Here is a 19,053-nt window from a genome sequence, read left to right as displayed (position 1 = left end):
TTGTCCAAATAGCACTCTTGCAAAAAACGATGAGTAGAAAAATGTGCAAGACATGGTATGGATTTAGGCAGGAGGTTGCCACTTTATTTAACATTGGGAGGGGCACTATGTGCCCTGTGTCCCACTCTGTCAAACCAAGCATTTAACTGGGTCCATGAGACATTAAGGACTCTCACCAGACAATCAATAACTTTGGAGGTGGGCACCCTATCCCCACTGCAGGACTCAGGTTGCCTTTGAATCTTCTCCAACTTCCCCACAAGTGGAAGGAGGGTGGAGTTTCCCAATAGAGGAACTCAGTCTGCAGAAGACTTCAGATTTCCCCCTTTCCCATAGGCAAAAGGCTAACAAAATCCTGGGTCTCATTTACCTCTGGGTACTGTTCCATTTTATCCTTGAAACAGGAGTACATCAGTGTGAACCTTTTAGTTCACACCAGCAGGGTCTACACAGGACAGTTAGAGCTCTACATATAAGAACACTTTACAAATTGCACCCTGGTAGACCAGCCTACAGCACTGTGAAGGACAAGCCCTTAGGAATTACATCCAGAAGGGGCATTAAGATGATTTAGTCTGACCTCCTGCCTCAACTTCACTGAATTTTTTGGAGATCTAATTGGATCACAGCAAAAAGCGGGAAGACTGACTCCCAAAAAGGGTCATGACTTTATGATGGAAACTCACCTACATACACTATGGAATTTGATAGATACAGCCTTGAAAAGAGGAAAATTAGAGAGCTTGTTCTGTCTCTTGAGCTGTATCAGCTACTGCACTTGCATGTATTATAATGTCTGTGACTGAAGAAGGAGCACGTCTCTGAATTTACAAATTCAATCAGATGCTAAAGGAGCACTCAAAGAAGACAAGGCTATTGCAGAGAAGCTAAATTAATTCCTTGCATTGGTCTTTACAGCAGAGGATGTGAGGGAGATTTCCATAGTTGAGCCATTCTTTTTAGGTGACAGATCTGAGGAACTGTCCCAGATTGAGGCATTGATAGAAGAGGTTTTGGAACAAATTGATAAATTAAACAGTAATAAGTCACCAGGACCAGATGATATTCACCCAAGAGTTCTGGGGGAACTCAGATATGAAATTCCAGAACTATGAACTGTGGTGTATGCAACCTACCACTTAAATCAGCTTCTGTGCCAGATGACTGGAGAATAGATAAAGTAACTCCAATTTTTTAAAAAGGCTCCAGAGACAATCCTGGCAATCACAAGAAAGAAAGCTTGATTTCAGTACCAGGGAAATTGGTTAAAACTATAGTGAAAAACAGAATCATCACATACCTAGATGAATATGATATGCAGATGGTACAAAACTGACTATGAAGAGTAACAAAGGGATCTCACAAAACTGGGTGACGGGGCAACAAAATGGCAGATGAAGGTCAGTGTTGATCAGTACAAAGTAATGCACATTGGAAAACAATATCCCAACTACACACAAAATGATGGGTTCTAAGGTAGATGTTACCCCCTCAAGAAAGTGATCTTAGAGTAATAATGGATAGTTCTCTGAAAACATATCAATGTGCAGTGGCAGTCAAAAAAGCTAACTAAATACTTAGTTACCATTAGGAAAGGGATAGATAATAAAACAAAAAAACCCATCATAATGCCATTATATAAATCCATGGCATGCCCACAATTTTAATACTGTGTGCAGCTCTGGTTGCCCCATCGCAAAAAAGATCTAGTAGAATTAGAAAAGGTACAGAGAAGGGTAACAAAAGTGATTAGCTTCCACATGATGAGAAATTTCTAAGCTGAATAGTCACAGTCTTTATAAAGAGATTACACAGAGGGAGATTATGATGGAGGTTTATAAAATCATGACTGATATGGAGAAAGTGAAAAAGGAAGTGTTATTTACCCAGTCATATAATACAAGAACCAGGGGTCACCCAATTAAATTAATAGGCAGCAGGTTTAAAACAAATATAAGAAATACTTCTTCACACAATGCACTGTCAACTGTGGAACTCATTGCTAGGGGATATTGTGAAGGTCAAAAGTATAACTGGGTTCAAAAAAGAATTGATAAGTTTATGGAGGATAGGTCCATCCATCTATTTAGCCAAGACACCACATGCTATGGGCGTCCCTGAACCTCTGAAGCTGGGATTGGATGACAGGGGTTTGATCTCTCAATAATTGCCCTGTTTTGCTCACTCCCTCTGAAGCATCTGGTACTGGCTATTGTCAGAAGATGAGATGCAGGGCTAGATGGCCCATTGGTTCTGACCTAATGTGACCATTCTTATATACTTATGTGGTGGTATTTTTTACAAATAGAGAGAGCAACAGTGATTAGATGGAGTGGTGGTTTATGATACTCATATCGGTTGCAGTTGTAGGTAAATCATGGAACCGGTAGTAAGTATCAAGAGAGCCACGCCAGTTTCCTACAGGCCCTGCATTATTTGGCAACAATCAAGTAAAGAAGGTGTGTGTGAAGCATGTGAAAAGGGACTGCATAAAATAAGGGAGACAACAGCAATTAGAAAGAAACTGCAAGATGGCATAAGAACATCAGAACACCCATATTGGGTCAGACCAATGGTCCATCTAGCCCACTATCCTGTCTTCCGACAATGGTCAATGCCAGGTGCTCCAGAGGGAATGAACAGAACAGGTTATCATCAAATGATCCATCCACTATTGCCCATTCTCAGCTTCTGGCAAACAGAGGCTAGGGACACCATCCCTGCCCATCCTAGCTAATAGCCATTGGTGGACCTATCCTCCATTAATTTATTTAGTTCTTTTTTGAACCCTGTTATTAGTCTTAGCCATCACAACATCCTCTGGCAAGGAGTTCCACAGGTTAACTGTGCATTGTGTGAAAAAATACATGCTTTGTTTTGTTTTAAACCTGCTGCCTATTAATTTCAGTTGGTGACCCCTAGTTCTTGTGTTATGAGAAGTAAACAACACTCCCTTATTTACTTTCTCCACATCAGTCATGATTGTGTAGACCTCAATCATAGTTGTCTCTTTTCCAAAATGAATAGTCCCAGTCTTATTAACTATCTGGAATAGTTTTGTATCATCTGCAAATTTTGCCACAAATACAGAGAGGACAATGGCAGGACTGAGTTCACCCTCTATTCGGTATCAATCATGTAGCACTAATAGTGCTATGCCCAATACACTGATAAAGGCAAAATCAGAAGTTACAGAAAGCAAGAGCATCTGCAATTGATGTAGCACATGTGGCAAGCTGTAGGGATCCCAATAAAAACACCAATGTCCATAATATAAGACAGGTCAGTTCTGTGAAAGCTAGGACTGGAGATGCTGCATGTTTTGTGAAGAAGTGCACTCTAAACAGAGACTCATAACTGGAAGTACATTCAAGATGAGTGAACAGATAATGAAGGCAGCTGTATTTGACCACAACATGAGTGTTCATTTAGCTGGAGTAAATGACCTCAGAGCTGCTGAAGGCAAGTACCGCCTGACTTGTTACATCCCGTTTATGAGGTCTGGGATGAAAAAGAGTGAGGGCACCAAAATTACTGACACAGCAATGCTTTCTCTTCAAAATGCGCTTCAGCATGCAGCCAGTCAAGGCCATGTTTTGGAGCTATCTGAGGTTTGGCATTATTACTGCAATCTTGCAAAGGAAGCTGGCATTGGAATTCCAGTACCTCCTGAAATAGATCACTATTCAAGGAAAATCTCCAAGCTCATATTGGGGATTTATTTCAGTTCATTTCATTGCCTGAACGATCATCTGCTGAGAGATGTACTGTTAGTTACAGCCAAGTATAAATATTTACCCATCTCACAAATGATGGATTCTTGGCCAAGATGAGGAGATGGCCATCCCCATTTACCCTCCCCAGGAAGATATATTTCTGTCACTGGTACATGTTGCATTGAAAATTTGGGGAGATACTTTGCTACAAATGTTTCAGTGTCAGTGAGGATGGTGCAGCTGCTTGTGTTTCAGATAACCTGCACATGTTCCTCCAGCTGCTATGTGATGGACAATCTCTTCTTGAGGGATACAAAGCCAGCAAAACTGTGAATTTAGAACAGATTTTGAAACATTAATTAATACCTGTTCCTTTGGCATTAGCACAGATTAATGGCAGCCTAAGAACAGCACAAAAGCAATACTGGGTGATGTACTGAATGATGTCCACTGCCCATCAACAGTTACCCCCGCTGGGAGAAGCTGTCTTGTGATAGATGCAGAGGTTTTGGCCCAAGCCATAGGAAAGCCATCTGGAGCCAAAACATTTGGAGACTTTGCAGGCACATTTTAAAAAATAGTACTTAGGACTGGAGCAGTCTTCCACAAAATAGATACTAGTAATACAAGGAATCTATTAAGCATGGTATAAGGCAAAAACTCTCAAGAGATTCAAGTCCCACCTAAGCTATGAGCCTCTTCAAAGTAACTAGATGAATTTCATTGAGCTTCCAGAAAAATATTGCAAGGCCCTCCATATTTTATCTGAGCAACTAATGACTCAAGCACCACACGATAAAATAGACATTCTGGCTGGTGATTTCAGGATGAGGCTGAAATATGGTGCTCGGCAGCAAGAGTTGACACCAATCAGCTGTGTGCTCCTCAGGAAGAAGTAGACAAGAACGAAGTTACACTCTGTGCATCGTATAACTACAGTGTGCTTGTTCCAGCCAGGGACACTGATGTGCTTATTCTTTCGCTGGAGACACACCTGCTGCCGAAATCTAATACTTTCTCTCAAATACAGTGAATTGGAAAACAGGAGGACAGAGGTCTGATGGCACAGCTCATGTCACTGCCACCAATCACAGCAGACTATATGGAGGCAATATACTGTGGCTGCACAATGGGGTGCAGAAGTCAGTGATGCAAGTGCAGGCCAGCACTTGTTTGTCCAGGACCATACAAACGCAGAGAACTCGAACAGGGCTCTGTCAGTGCACCTAACACTTAGTGCTCATGGATAGTATTATGTAGATGTGTCATAGTAAGTGACCTAACAACATATTGATTCACTCTGCCACTATATACCAATGTTTAACATCTGTGCTTAACTTGTGTATATAAAAATGCTTATTTAATGTTTAATCAAGAAAATATTTTCACCTGTTTAAAACAGATGTTTTCAGATTACGTATTGTATTTGAGAGTTAAATAAGCTTGTATACTTTTGTTTTAAGATGCTAATGCTCAAGTTATAAGAGACATCTTTCATGGTTGTATAACATTTTGGTCACTTTACTTACATCCTACAGCTCATTAAGGTCAAACTGAAGTATGTTAATCCTAAATGAAAAGAAAACAAAAAGAGTTACACTTCAGCGATTTCCATGTATTACTCTCTCCTCTTTGTAGAAGTCTTTATACACAACATACAGCTTGGTAACAACCATATTTGGATTCCGCACACCCTAATTATCTTTAAAAAGACTTACCAACTTTTAACAAAAAATGCCACTTACAATTAACTTTTCTGAAAGCCTGACTAGTCTATTATACTGTCTGTCTCAGAGACACAGCTTGATAAGGAACTGGGTAGTTCTTGGGAATCCCCAAGCCTGTTTCTAGATTTCACAGGTCATACTGATGACCACTCCTGGTTGAGAATACCCAACTTTACTCAGTTAGTTACAGATGTATGACAGGTAACCTGTTTAGATCTAGTCTTTATCTACTCCGGAATTTCTGGAGCAATTAATGCACAGTTCAGTGAAGAGATGAACTACACTTCATACAGAGACAGCTGGAACTGGAGTCCTTTTCTTCATTGTTTTAGCATCAATTTGGTGCCATAGTCATATAATCTGGTGCAATTTGAGGTCAAACTTGGAATCATACAGCAAACCATCTTCTGATGTTGCACTAGCAAGGGGATGGAGCCAATTATCTAAAAGGTGTTTCCTATCTCTAAACATTATGATTGTGCTTAGTTCTTCCTATGAGGCTCCTATATCCAATTTGATTTTGAAAATAAATTTATGTCCCACATGGCAGAGCAAAGAACTTGAAGGCCTTAGTGAGTATAGCTATGATTAGGGGGGCAGACACCCTGAAGGTTGAGCTTATTGCACAAACCAGGGGCCCCTTGCATTCCTCTATTCCCCTCCCACACAAGTTCCCTGTGTGCCACCTTCCCATCCTGTTTTCAGAGACTCCCTGCAACTCCTTCAATCTGCCCTCTGCCAGGGGTTCCATGTGCATGCTCACAGAGTCAGTTTAAGGCCAGAAGAGACCATCATGACCTCCTGCACATCACAGGCCACAGAACCTCACCCACCACACTCCTGCAATAGGCCCACCACCTCTGGCTAAGTCCTGGAAGTCCTTGATTTCAAGTTACAGACAATTCACCACTCACTTTGCTCTATGCCCTCCATAGCAGAGGCTCTGTGTACCCATTTTCCTCTCCCGCCCATGATAGGCTGTGTAATCCCCCTTCTTCCTGGTCCTCCCAGTCTCCACCAGCAGGGATTCTTTGTGCCCCCTATAAGCCCTCCTCGTATTCCAGGGTCCCCAAACCTCCTCCAATGCAAGGGCTCTGTGTGCCACCCCATTATTCTCCCCTCCATCCTCTTTTCTACCAGAGTTCTGTGCCCCATTCCCTCTCCCCAATGTCAGGGTCTGTGTGGTCCTTCTGTCCCCCATTCTCTTCATAGTACGGGCTCTGTGACCTTATTCTGCAATATCCATTCAAGGGTCCCCCATTCTGCCCCTATAAAAGGGGCTCTGTTTACACCCTTATTCCCCCCTTCACCATGCAAGGAACTATCTGCCCCACCACTTCCTCCTCACAATTCACACCTTCCCCCAATGCAAGGGCCATTTTGTTCCTCCACCCCATATGAAAGTTTTCCAATCTTCCCACCAGGGGGTATGTGTGTCCTATTCCCCATCCCCCCATACTAGGAACCCACATTTTGCCCCTCCATGATGGGGCTGTGCGCACACCTCCATTCCCCCTTCCTCCAAAAGCCATGATTCTATTTTGTGGCTGCATGATAAGTCAGTCAGGATGTCAATATGTAAAACACTATTTTAAGGAGTATTGTTATGCTGAAAGGCATTAATGGGTGCTAGGAACAAGTCTATCTATTGACAATTAAAAGATGTGCCTGAAGTTGTCGCTTTGCTAAGAGCAAGCACAGTATTCATATGCCTCCCTATCCCCCTTTTTTCCTCCTTTTTCTCCAAAATATACGGTTCTGGTCCTTGATGCCTGGAACATTCCCTGACATTTTCAAATTGATCAAATGTGGCACTGAAAAGTTATTGTGTTCTATACAGAGAAATGCTGCTGAGCTGAATGTAAGGAGTGATGGTATAGTGGCAGGCTCAGCTAATAACTGGCTTCCCACCACGATCAGTGTCTTTGTTCCTGAGACACTTAAGCTCTGTAACTTTTAATGGCTTGCAACCAAATGCAGGAAAAGAAAGCAGGGAATATGACTGGAGAAAATGGATAGGGTCTGGGCTTCAGAATGACTGAAGACTTCATCAAAACCAGGTGAAACCCCAATAGGTGCCAATCTGCATATTTTAGGCACACACACAAAAAAATCTAGCCCATGATGGCTAGAGTGTACTGACAAGGGCTGAAGCAGGAGCCCCAGGTCCACTACGTGGAGGCTGGATCTTGCTGTTCCTGGCTTGTGAAAGGAAACCAAAAGATTCTATGGGATGGATTTTTTACCCGTGTCTTGTTGGTGGAGGACAGAGTGCTAGTCGGGTTGAAAGATGTAGCGATGCAATGGAATCTGGGCTGTTCAAGACTCCAGTTTGGTGCACACTGGGATTTCTGGAGTAACTCAGATGCCACTGCACATCATTGCATGCACAATGCAATAGGAAGATAATGAACTACGCTGTGGCTGGAACATGAGTGCTTTCTGTGTTTAGAAGGCAGCAACATCAGCCAGCCAATTGATTATACTGAAATTGGGTAAAAAACAATGTTTTAAATAAATGTCAGCCAGCACACTGGGACACTTTTGTGAAATAGGGACACTACAAGAATATCACGGAGTCTGAATCACTGTAGACATTTGTTTGTGCTTTCCTTTGGTCAGTGTACCAGTAGATTGCAATTGAACCATTTTCAAGTGTCTTGTCCTTTAAATAGCAGCAGCCATCTGAAAAATGGAACTTGTCTGAACACTCTTTTGTGGGACTCAGGGTAAACTGTTTTGTTGTACACAAGTTTTATACCAACACTTATAAGTCTCATCAGCGACTATCTGCTGATGTCTCAATTTGTCAGTTACAAAATTACTGAAAAATAATAAAGGGCAAATAAAAGACACTGGTAAGTCAAAGACTACAAATATAGATTTCTACATGACAAAACGTTCTAATAATTAAATAATGCACCATGACAGCACTGGGTTACATGTTTTAGTAGTAAGGCTGCTGAAACGTGTAGTATTTTTATGGAACCCTCAGTTTAGGTAAGTATTTGCTTTCTATATTATTAAAGTAAAATTTAGGTGTGATAAAATAGGTATATTAGCATATATTTAATGTTACAAGAGCACCTTATAGCTGCTACCTTACGACTCTGATTTAATTTGTAAGTATGAGTTAAGTATTAAAATTTCCCATCTAGTTGTACTTTGAAGGTATATCAAAACAGGAGGGCTTACTATCTTGATCTTTGAGACTGCAGCTCAAATTCACAGGACTATACAATATTTTTAAACACAATTACACAATGCTAGCTTGTTACTCAGATTATGAATGCTTCTAGGAAGTCACATTTACAGCACAGTATTAATTTGGATTGAAAGGAGCTTGTAGTACATGCAGTTCCACCAAACAACTTAAATAATAAGCAGATACTGACTTCTACATGCCATACCATGCTGTCAGACTGATGAATTTCTCCTGTACACGACAACAAAAACAGAGGAGTTCCTGTTAACAGAACGTCTACATAAAAAGGTAGTGATTTTAAACAACTTATTGAACTACAAAATTACTATGAAAGGCAAGCCACAATCCTTAATGTTGCAGCTGATTTCAAACATTCCTTTTAATGGATTCCGAGTACAGCAATTTCCTAGAGGTATGAACACCCCAAATCTCCTCTCTATATAGGGAAGGCTGTAACAGGTTCAATTGGAGACATCAAAAACATTTTAAATAGACACCACAAGATGCATCTGTAGTTTAAAGGTCAAATTTATTAGGAGATTAAGAGATGTATTATACATGGACTATAAATACAGCACAGCTGACTTTATTCACAGTCAGACAGAGAGATAGCCAATGCCAACCTATTTCGTGGACACCCTTGTTCTTTTGTTCCAAGAAAAGTTTTCACCATAAGACTTGGATTTAGGCTTTGGAATCCTCCTCTCTTGAACATCATAGCTCCAGCCTGGGGAAAAACACACAGAGAATTCTAAACAATACACACACAGCATATAATATGGAGCAAATGAACAAAGAAATAGAAATTAAAACTTTAAATATTTAACAGAAAAGAAATATAAACACCTCTGATATATAATATATAGGTACTTATTCTTTTGTAATCAGCAGTAGAAAATGATGCTATAACATAGAGAAGCCCTAAATGTGACCTACGCCTGTTCTGAGGTTTGTCAGATCTCAGATATTGCATATTTCAACTTTCACTGCTCCTTCCTGGGGCATTATTTCAGTGGGAAAGCACAAAGAGGAGCACTGACTGTGAGGTATATAGTCCCATAATCTCATGGATCCACATCTCTATATTTTACATCAGACTGAGACACCAAGACTTTGGGAATGCATGTGCCCTTTGAGGGTGGCTGGGGGGAATTCAGCAAGAGGAGAAATTACAAATTAGGGAGGGAAGGAGAGACTGGGTGATGTGAGGAAAGATAAAGGAGACCTAGGGAAAGGGGGTTGGAGAAAATCTGCAGAGAAGGGAGACTTTGCAAGGCGAAGGAGAAAGAGGGAGAAAACAGGCTATGAAAAAGAAGACTAAGTAATCAAAGCTAGATAGAAAGGAGTAAAAAGAAAGTGTGTGTGTGTGTTTGTGTGTGTGTGTATATATGTTAAAATTATACATACACACACACACAGAATAAAATGGGGATGAGAGAGAAAGGAATAAAACATTAAAAGATGAGTAATATGATAGTTCTGCAAGGGAAATGCTAAAAAGGTCAGAAGTGGAGATAGGGACAATACTGTTTATGTAAATCAACATGCAGATTAGGTATCTGGAAAGTTGCCCATACAATGCTTAGTATTATGAAGTTTGGGCTCCCTTTCTGCAACATGATTTCACTCAATCATTAAACAGTTGAAATACTTCCATTTTTAAGTTAGAAATTTACAGAAGCAGAAGTTTCACTGATGCCAATGAAAGGGTAAATTTCCTCCTTAAAGTTAAATTAAAAAAGAAAATTAAAAAACCCCAAAATATTAACATATACTTCTGAACCTTTTTAACATTTATAACATGGCAGTACTAATGTATACATACAGTTAGCTTTGTGCCATTCAGAGAGAATAGAATACACTTTTGTGCAAAGCTCCTTTGAGCGAATCTCAGTCTTGCATTTGCTCTAAGCATCTCTTATCCTATATGTAAGATATATTTGAGATACGCGAGTGAGACGAAGTGGGAATGTTCTTAGTATTTTCTCTAAATAGTGTGTGGGTGCCTCAGTTTCCCCTATGCATTTCTTAAGTATCTAGGTGGTGGGATAAGGCTGTGTGATTGTTGCAGAACCCTAGAGGGAAGGGGTGTGCAAGGGTGTGCAAAGAGAATGTCCAACACACAGTCTCCTGATAGCCTGGGCCCCTCCTCTGCAAAGATGCCAACTGAAAGTGTTGGAGAACAAAGATCAGGTGACCTCCTGACCCGGGAAAGGGACAAAGGCAGAGGAGGGGCTGAAGAGTTTCAGTTTGGAGCTGGCTGGGAAGATGAAGGGGAGGCCAGACAGACCTCCTGGCCTCCTCTGACCCCCCAAGATGGACCTGACTGAGGGGATCCTGTTGTCTGTATCTGCAAGACCTGTCTTGGATTGTGTTCCTGTTGTCTAAATAAACCTTCTGTTTTACTGGCTGGCTGAGATCAATCAATCACAGGAAGCCGGGGGGTGCAGGGCCTTGTCTCCCCCCAACTCTGTGACAGTATTTCATTCTATTTTAAAAAACGCATTCATAAATACTTGTTAAGAGAAGAGATATCTGCTGAATCTCCTCAGGTTTTTCTAAGCTGAACCAAAACTAGTGTTCGGACCAACAATTTGTGGCAATTACTCTAGTAAATTAAATTATAAACTTGGGTACATAGTCAGTTCCCTAATTTATTTTTTTTATAAATATACACACACACACACACACACACAATATTTTTATATAAATAAAACTTAAGTTTCCAGGTCTGCCTGTGTTAAGACCCTCAACTAATAAGGTCTGAAGGCATAAGGGCTACACATAAAATTGCACCACTTTAACTAAAGGTGTGATGTTAAAATCAAATCACTTAAGCCAGTACGAACATCTGTGTAGACACTTTCTATTGATTTTACCCTAGCTTATATTGATTTTACTGGCATTGGGAAGTGTATTAGTGCAAACCAAACTGGTATTAAATAGATATATATGTTTACACAGGAGGTTTGTACTGTTTTAACTGAACTGGTTTTTTTTTAAATCACACCCCTAGTTAAACTGGTGCAGGTTCTGTGTTTAGACAAGGCTTTATGCCTTGATCCTGCAATCCCCTACATGCTGCTAAAGGCTGAATCAGCACCACTGCCACTGAGGCACAAATAAGGTAAATTGGTAGGCACAGTCCTCCACACTGAGCGGTAGTAAACGTCAGGCATCATACTCAAGTTCGCAGATTAAAAGGTCAGGGGGAGAGTGGAGACTAGGCATGTGCAAGGAGATGGGTTTAAGCCTGACTTTCATTCTAACAAGATGATTAAGTATGTGTTCCTCTATTAGGTTTTGCACCTATTAAGCTGAAAACCTGGCAGTGGAACAGAAGTGCTATCATTAAGGCAGCTCTGGGTTCTCCTGATTTCCTGCTTTGCTTATCATCTTTTATCCAATACTTTATACATACAGCACTGGATACCTTGCAGCCCTTGAGGGAGATGAAGGTGCTGTGATGACTGAATGAAAACTACTGCATTCTTTAACTTTTTCTGAAATGGTAATTTGTGTATCCCAATGGAAACAGGCAGATTTTTTTAAGGGTAATTAATTCAGTTTATTTTTAATTGAACTGTGACCACTCTAAATTCAGAAATACATTGAACGGAGAAAGATTAGGCAACATTGTGGTTTAATACCTTAGCCTTTCACCTCCGGAGATACAAGTTATGACCTGTAGTGACAGGAATTAAGTGAAAATCTCTTTGAAGGGCTTCTCCTAGTTCCCTGCATGTGTGCACACATCATAAATACCACATAATTTGGCACCAATTTGATCTGACAGGCACTCCCTACTCATGAGGTGCCTAGGACTGAAAATAGTAATCGTTTGTAGGCCAAGATGAAGTTCATTGGCAGAGCTGTGTGGGAAAGCTGGAGTAATGGAACAAATTCCTTGTGTAGTTGCAAATTCCACTTGCAAAGGACATTGTTAGAAAAAGGTCTGAAAAGTTATTTAACAAACTGTAGACTGCTTACTATATATATAGTACTTCTAATGGCCTGTTAGAAGATTAAGGCCCAAATCCTTTAGAGACTTAAGCATGTGCTTATATTAATGCATATGAGCAGTCCATTAGACTGTCAAATCAAAATTAAAAATGACTACTACTAATATACTTGCATTTTTAGTGCCTTCTAACAAACAGAAATTAATTGCCTCACACATAACATGAACTGAGCCTCTCAATTCCACAGTGAAATAAACATCTCAAAGATGTGGAGACTGAGGGAGAGGTTAAGTGACTCGCACAAGGTCAGACACAGCAGAGTCAAGAATAGGATTTGATAGCATGTGATCGGGGTTCTTTCTATCTCCCAAATTCATAAGGAGGCATACATAACAACCAAAAGTTTTCAGAGCTGCTACTGACTATGAGGTAACTACATAATTAAAGAGGGATTTTTAATATGTAATTATCAAAATTAAAACTGGCACTTAAAGAATGTTAGCTTCAAAACACTATTGCTTACTTTATTAAATGTAACTTTTCTTCCCAAATGGTAAAGTAAAGATTATCTAAACAAAACGGACTCAAACACAAATACCGCCATGACCTAGAATTCTCAAATACATACCATTTTTTTCAGCAAAGGCAACAGCATCTTCTTTAGTAGAGAAAGCTAGAACCACATTGGACAAAGGATCAGCACTGTAAGATGTAAAACACAAAATATTAATATATATTTGAAGTGTAACACTAAGCATTTTGTATAATAATGTTTGCACCTCACAGTCTAACCTAATGTCACTTTATGTATACATTTTTAAAGACACCATGAAGAAAATGCATCATCTTCAAATAAATCAGAGCCACCTGAGTCCTTTTACTTTTAAGTTAGGATTTAATTTCAGTATTAAAAGATGTTCCCATGGGAAGATTTTTCTTTGTATTTCAAACAAACAATCTGTGTTAAACTTCTGATTTTATTTTCAGAATTTTAAAATTGTAACTATGTAAGTTCCTAAGCATATGCCAATGACATAAGCAACCAGTGCTCTATGAAAACCTTTTAATTCTAAAACTCTTTGAAAAAGGAAGACGGATTTTGAGGGATTGAAAAGGTGAAAGATGTAAATACTGAACAATGTAAAGAGACAAGGAGCCTGTCTTTACCCTATTTGCTTTGTGAATCTACATTATTGCAGAAGGGAAAGCAGGACTTCACAGCAAGTAGGCCAGGAATACTTAGAGAATACCTGAACAAACTGGCATCTAGAACTGCCTGAAAATTGACACAGTTATGTTTGCGATGATCTCCACATTCAAGTGTTTCCAGAGCAGCATTTAAATACAACAGAAGCCATCTGTACCCTAATAAAACAAGTCCAGAAGCCCTCTGAGCTAAACGAATAGAGTTCAGAAGCCCCAAACCATAAGCTAATTGTTACTTGTAGATCAGTTGTCTTAGTCTCATTTCTGAAAGTCACAAAGTGACAAAATGATTTTTGAAATAAGTGGGTCAAGCCAAAAACTATGGGTCCACTTAGCAGCTATAAAAATTCAGTCTAGAGCACTGAAGACAAAGGAATAAAGCTACATGGTAATCGATTAACCTGCAAATTTAACAGCAATTCTAGGAAGAAATTTGGGGTAACACTACTGGAGCACAAAACCTAATATGGCATCCTGCCTTTCTGAGACAGCAAGTGCTTAAGAAAGTGGGAGGTGGATCACTGAGAAAGCCAAAGGCTGAATGGCAAGAACTGCAATAGGGAGTTTCCTCTTGGCTGTACTCTATCTGCGCTACATTGACAACATCTTCATCATCTGGACTCATGGAAAAGAAGCCCTTGAGGAATTCCACCATGATTTCAACAATTTCCACCCCACCATCAACCTCAACCTGGACCAGTCCACACAAGAGATCCACTTCCTGGACACTACAGTGCTAATAAGCAATGGTCACATAAACACCAACCTATACTGGAAACCTACTGACAGCTATAATTACCTATATGCCTCCAGCTTTCATCTAGACCACATCACATGATCCATTGTCTACAGCCAAGCTCTAAGATACAACCGCATTTGCTCCAATTCCTCAGACAAACACCTACAAGATCTCTATCAAGCATTCTTAAAATTACAATACTCACCTGCTGAAGTGAAGGAACAGACTGACAGAGCCAGAAGAATACCCAAAAATCACCTACTAGAGGACAGGCCCAACAAAGAAAGTAACAGAACACCACTAGCCGTCACCTTCAGCCTCCAACTAAAACCTCTCTAGCGCATCATCAAGGATCTACAACCTATCCTGAAGGATGATCCCTCACTCTCACAGATCTTGGGAGACAGGCCAGTCCTTGCTTAGAGACAGCCCCCCAACCTGAAACAAATACTCACCAGCAATCACACATCACACAACAAAAGCACTAACCCAGGAACCTGTCCTTGCAACAAAGCCTGTTACCAACTCTGTCCATGTATCTATTCAAGGGACACCATCACAGGACCTAATCACATCAGCCACACCATCAGAGGCTTGTTCATCTGCACATATACCAATGTGATATATGCCATTATGTGCCAGCAATGCCCCTCTGCCATGTACACTGGTCAAACCGGACAGTTCCTACGCAAAAGAATAAATGGACACAAATCAGACATCAAGAATTGTAACATTCAAAAACCAGTCGGAGAACACTTCAACCTCCCTGGACACTCAATTACAGACCTAAAAGTCACAATTCTTCAACAAAAAAACCCTTCAAAAACAGACTTCAACGAGAAACTGCAGAACTGGAATTAATTTGCAAACTGGACAACATTAAATTAGGCTTGAATAGGGATGGGGAGTGGATGTGTCATTACACAAAGTAAAAACTATTTTCCCATGCTAATTTCCCCCCTACTGTTACTCACATCTTCTTGTCAACTGTTTGAAATGGGCCATCCTGATTATCACCACAAAAGTTTTTTTTTCTCCTGCTGATAACAGCACACTTTAATTGCTTAGTCTTGTCAGAGCTGGTATGGCAAGAACTAATTTTTCATGTTCTCTGTGTGTGAGGGGGTGTATGTGTGTATTTTTACATATATATCTTCCTACTGTATTTTCCACCGCATGCATCTGATGAAGTGGGCTTTAGCCCACGAAAGCTTATGCCCAAATAAATTTGTTAGTCTCTAAGGTGCCACAAGTACTTCTCGTTCTTTTTGCCGATACAGATTAACATGGCTACCACTCTGAAACATTTGATGACAATTCAATGGTTATGTACAGTATAGAAATCAGTCTAATCATATTTTATTACATTATTATTAGAGCCTGATGCCCTTAAAAACTGGTTTAAGATTATCAGAGCCCAACAGGTGAAAAACATGGAGTCTGAGGGGAGCTGTTTAAGACGGCAAATCATTAATAGACTACATTTATAGGCTTAACGTTTCAAAATCATTTGTATTAAAATATGCTGGTTAGTAATCACTCTCTCCTTCTCCTACCACCTAAGAGCTCACGTCTGAATTCAATATTTTTCCTGCTACACTGGGCATCAGGGAGCTGATATAGATTTTGGTCGTACCAACTAGTGTACAGGAAATGAAACACAGCAAACAGACATGAGCTCAAGGTTAATTTTCAAATAAAAACACATTTTAAAATAGACTATTTTTAAAATTATGCATATATTTTGTGATTGGATTTAGAACATTAAAGAGCTAACACAATAAACAATCTATACTATTTCAACGTTAAGGTGTGTTTTTTTTAAACACACAGGACAAAGGTAATTAAGGGTTTGGTTTCGGTCGCTTTGGTACTAAGCTCTAATGTAATATAAAATAATTGCTAGGGGAAACTTTAATGTGAACTGTGCTCTTTCCAATGTTTCAAAAAAAAATTCTGGAATGGGTGAGATATTGAAACAAGTTTTGCTGACAATGTGTAAATTTTAACTTTTCAGAATAGGTCTGTAGCAAATGATATTTCAGTGGCAATTTACAGTGATGTTAGGAGAAGTGTGCCAAATTCTAATAAATTATGAAATTTGAAACCACTGATACAAGTGCCTGTGAAATGCTATAAAAATTCTGCAGGCTCAAAACGGGGACAAGACTGTTTAGCAGGTGATACTGTACAGTTATCACTGCTACAATTTTTATTTCATCAAGTCAACAAAACATCTTAAAGCATACCAAACCAAGCAATAGGCCATAATTTTGAAAAGTGAGTAAAGTGATGTAAATACTTATGAAGAAATATTTTTAAAAGACTGTTCATGAACTAGATACATTTATCTGAAGTTTTGGCTAATTAAAATGGACCATTCAGAGGGGTTTAGGAGCAGATGTAATTAATGACCCTCAACTACAGTGAGACTGCAACTTGCTACTACACTGCATATGTAAACATAATCTTTGATTTTTGGGTCATACACTTAAATTAGGTGGAGAAGGAAACTGAAGATTTTTTTCCAGCCTCTTCTAGCCTGGAGCAATGCAATCTAAATCTGTTTCTAAACCTATTTATGCTAACAGAGAGAGCAGCATATGTACTGTTATGTTTAAAATTTCATCATGATCACCGTGACCCATCAACCATTTATTATAATTATGGTTAAATACACAGATTTACAGATACAAAGGACATTTCAAAGTCAAATCTGCGCAGATATGAGAGGAGAAATCATTTCAAAATCAGACTCACGTAGATGCCCAGCCCATTAAAGGATTTTCCCAGCGCTCTCTGGTATCAAATTCTAGCTTCCATTTCTTCGTGTTGTTGACACCAGCCTGCATGGCATTACGTGCTGGGACAAAAATCTGAACTTTTCTGGTTTTTATGTGCTCCTCTGGAACGCCAGTTAAAGGAGTGATATCCTACAGAAAGAGAAAAAAAACGCAACTTGATTAAAACTACTCTATTAAAGAAGCTAATATAAATATCAATGTTCACTACCTTCCACACAGTTTTTTTCTTTATTTTAGAAGGTTCCTTTATAATAAACTACCCCCCCCCCATGAAGGTATACCCTGTAAATTCATCTTTCCTCAAACAGCAGGCTCAATTTGATGAGTTTCTGATATTATGACTCATTTCACTTAAAGACGTATTCTGTTTGACATTTTTGATTGGCAAATCTCTCATTAAGGCTCATGCAGTGTTTGTTGTATTGATGTTTTGGGATTATATTTTTTGTTTATAAGGGGAAGAAAAGTCTGCAGGAACCTTATAATTTAAAAAGCAAAACTGTTTACAAGTTTTAGTGGAAGAGGTTAGTAGGAGAATGCCGCAGCTAATTAAGCTATTGTCTTGTAACCAGATTTAACTGTACTCAACAGTAAAACACTAGATAAAGACCATAAAGAGACACAAAGTTTTAACAGGTAACAAAAATAAAATAGACAAAAAAATAATAATCAAGGAAGCAATCTATTCATGAGAGACAGACACTGGTGAGAGTAATTTTTCTGGATATAACTGAAATGAACACACTTTAAAAACTAAACAGCAATTAAATATAACTACCATGTCAATTCATCCTAGCACTGTGACACCTGCTGAACAGAGTAAAGTGGATCATCAAGTTCTTCATCCAAAGCTGCTGAAAGAAACCAGCTAACAACTCATGAATTCAGATACTTTTAAGTTTAATGCCAATGGGAGCTTCTTGGACTCTTTCTCCTTGTCTCTCTCCAGGGACAAATGCTCACCTGGTGAAGGTCCAGAAATGTGCAGCTGAACTTCGAGCATATTGAACTAATCTTGCCAGTGGTGACAAGACCTGAATTGAGGAGGCAAACAAGTCATTTTGGGTTTAAGTCTTCAGCTACCAGCTTCATAGGATTCTGTTCTGTGACAAACTTAGAAGCTTTTGATGCTGTCACCAGATCATCCCTAGAAATGAGGAATTTCATTTTTTGTATCAATTCACAAAATAAACTAGATCAGTCTGTCTGAACTAAATCAGGGAGTGAGAGTGAAATGTTTGTCCTGCATTTATAACTAAATCAGAATAAAAGAAAAACACAGGAAGTTTCCAACTTGTAAAATTTGAGCTCAGACTATACCTAAAGCAAACTGTCAAAATATTTTAACAACTTAATCATAAGTGTTTTCCTTAAGCCCAAGTAATGTTTATTTTGAATACCAGTCTAGCCATGATATTAAAAAACCACCACTAACAATTACTCAAATGTTGCAACATGTACACAAAACATACTCTAACAGACTGGCATTTCTAATTCTGCTAAAATCTCAAAACTACAATTTAAAAAAGAAATACTTTGAAGTTTTTATTTGAGTTGGCAACAAATTTTGTGCTTAACCAACCCAATACTTTTTCATCTGCAGCAAAAATTAGGTGCGGCTTTACTGTTACGGCTTGTCTGTTTATAGAAACGAAGTAGTAAACCATACTATATATACACACACACACACACAC

The 19,053-nt window shown here is 39.2% G+C and overlaps 1 protein-coding gene and 1 long non-coding RNA gene across 3 annotated transcripts in view; both read right to left on the bottom strand.

Moving 5' to 3' along the window:
- Window positions 1-8,941, bottom strand: part of LOC127048067 (uncharacterized) — an 89,610-nt gene extending 80,669 nt beyond the window's left edge. The window contains exons 1-2 of the long non-coding RNA XR_007773544.1: window positions 8,854-8,941; window positions 5,246-5,285 (exon numbers count right to left, since the gene is read on the bottom strand). This is a non-coding gene — a long non-coding RNA (uncharacterized LOC127048067). The remainder of the gene's footprint in view (window positions 1-5,245; window positions 5,286-8,853) is intronic.
- A 217-nt stretch (window positions 8,942-9,158) lies between these two features.
- Window positions 9,159-19,053, bottom strand: part of NDUFS4 (NADH:ubiquinone oxidoreductase subunit S4) — a 55,859-nt gene continuing 45,964 nt past the window's right edge. For both annotated transcript variants that reach the window (XM_050947170.1, XM_050947171.1), the window contains 3 exons: window positions 17,316-17,488; window positions 13,239-13,312; window positions 9,159-9,375 (listed from right to left, as the gene is read on the bottom strand). In XM_050947170.1, coding sequence (XP_050803127.1) covers window positions 9,272-9,375; window positions 13,239-13,312; window positions 17,316-17,488 — 351 coding nt within the window. In that variant the 3' untranslated portion in view covers window positions 9,159-9,271. The remainder of the gene's footprint in view (window positions 9,376-13,238; window positions 13,313-17,315; window positions 17,489-19,053) is intronic.

This window comes from Gopherus flavomarginatus, chromosome 3, assembly GCF_025201925.1.
Source record: "Gopherus flavomarginatus isolate rGopFla2 chromosome 3, rGopFla2.mat.asm, whole genome shotgun sequence".
Lineage (NCBI taxonomy): Eukaryota > Metazoa > Chordata > Testudines > Testudinidae > Gopherus > Gopherus flavomarginatus.
This window is presented reverse-complemented; position numbering and strand designations above follow the sequence as displayed.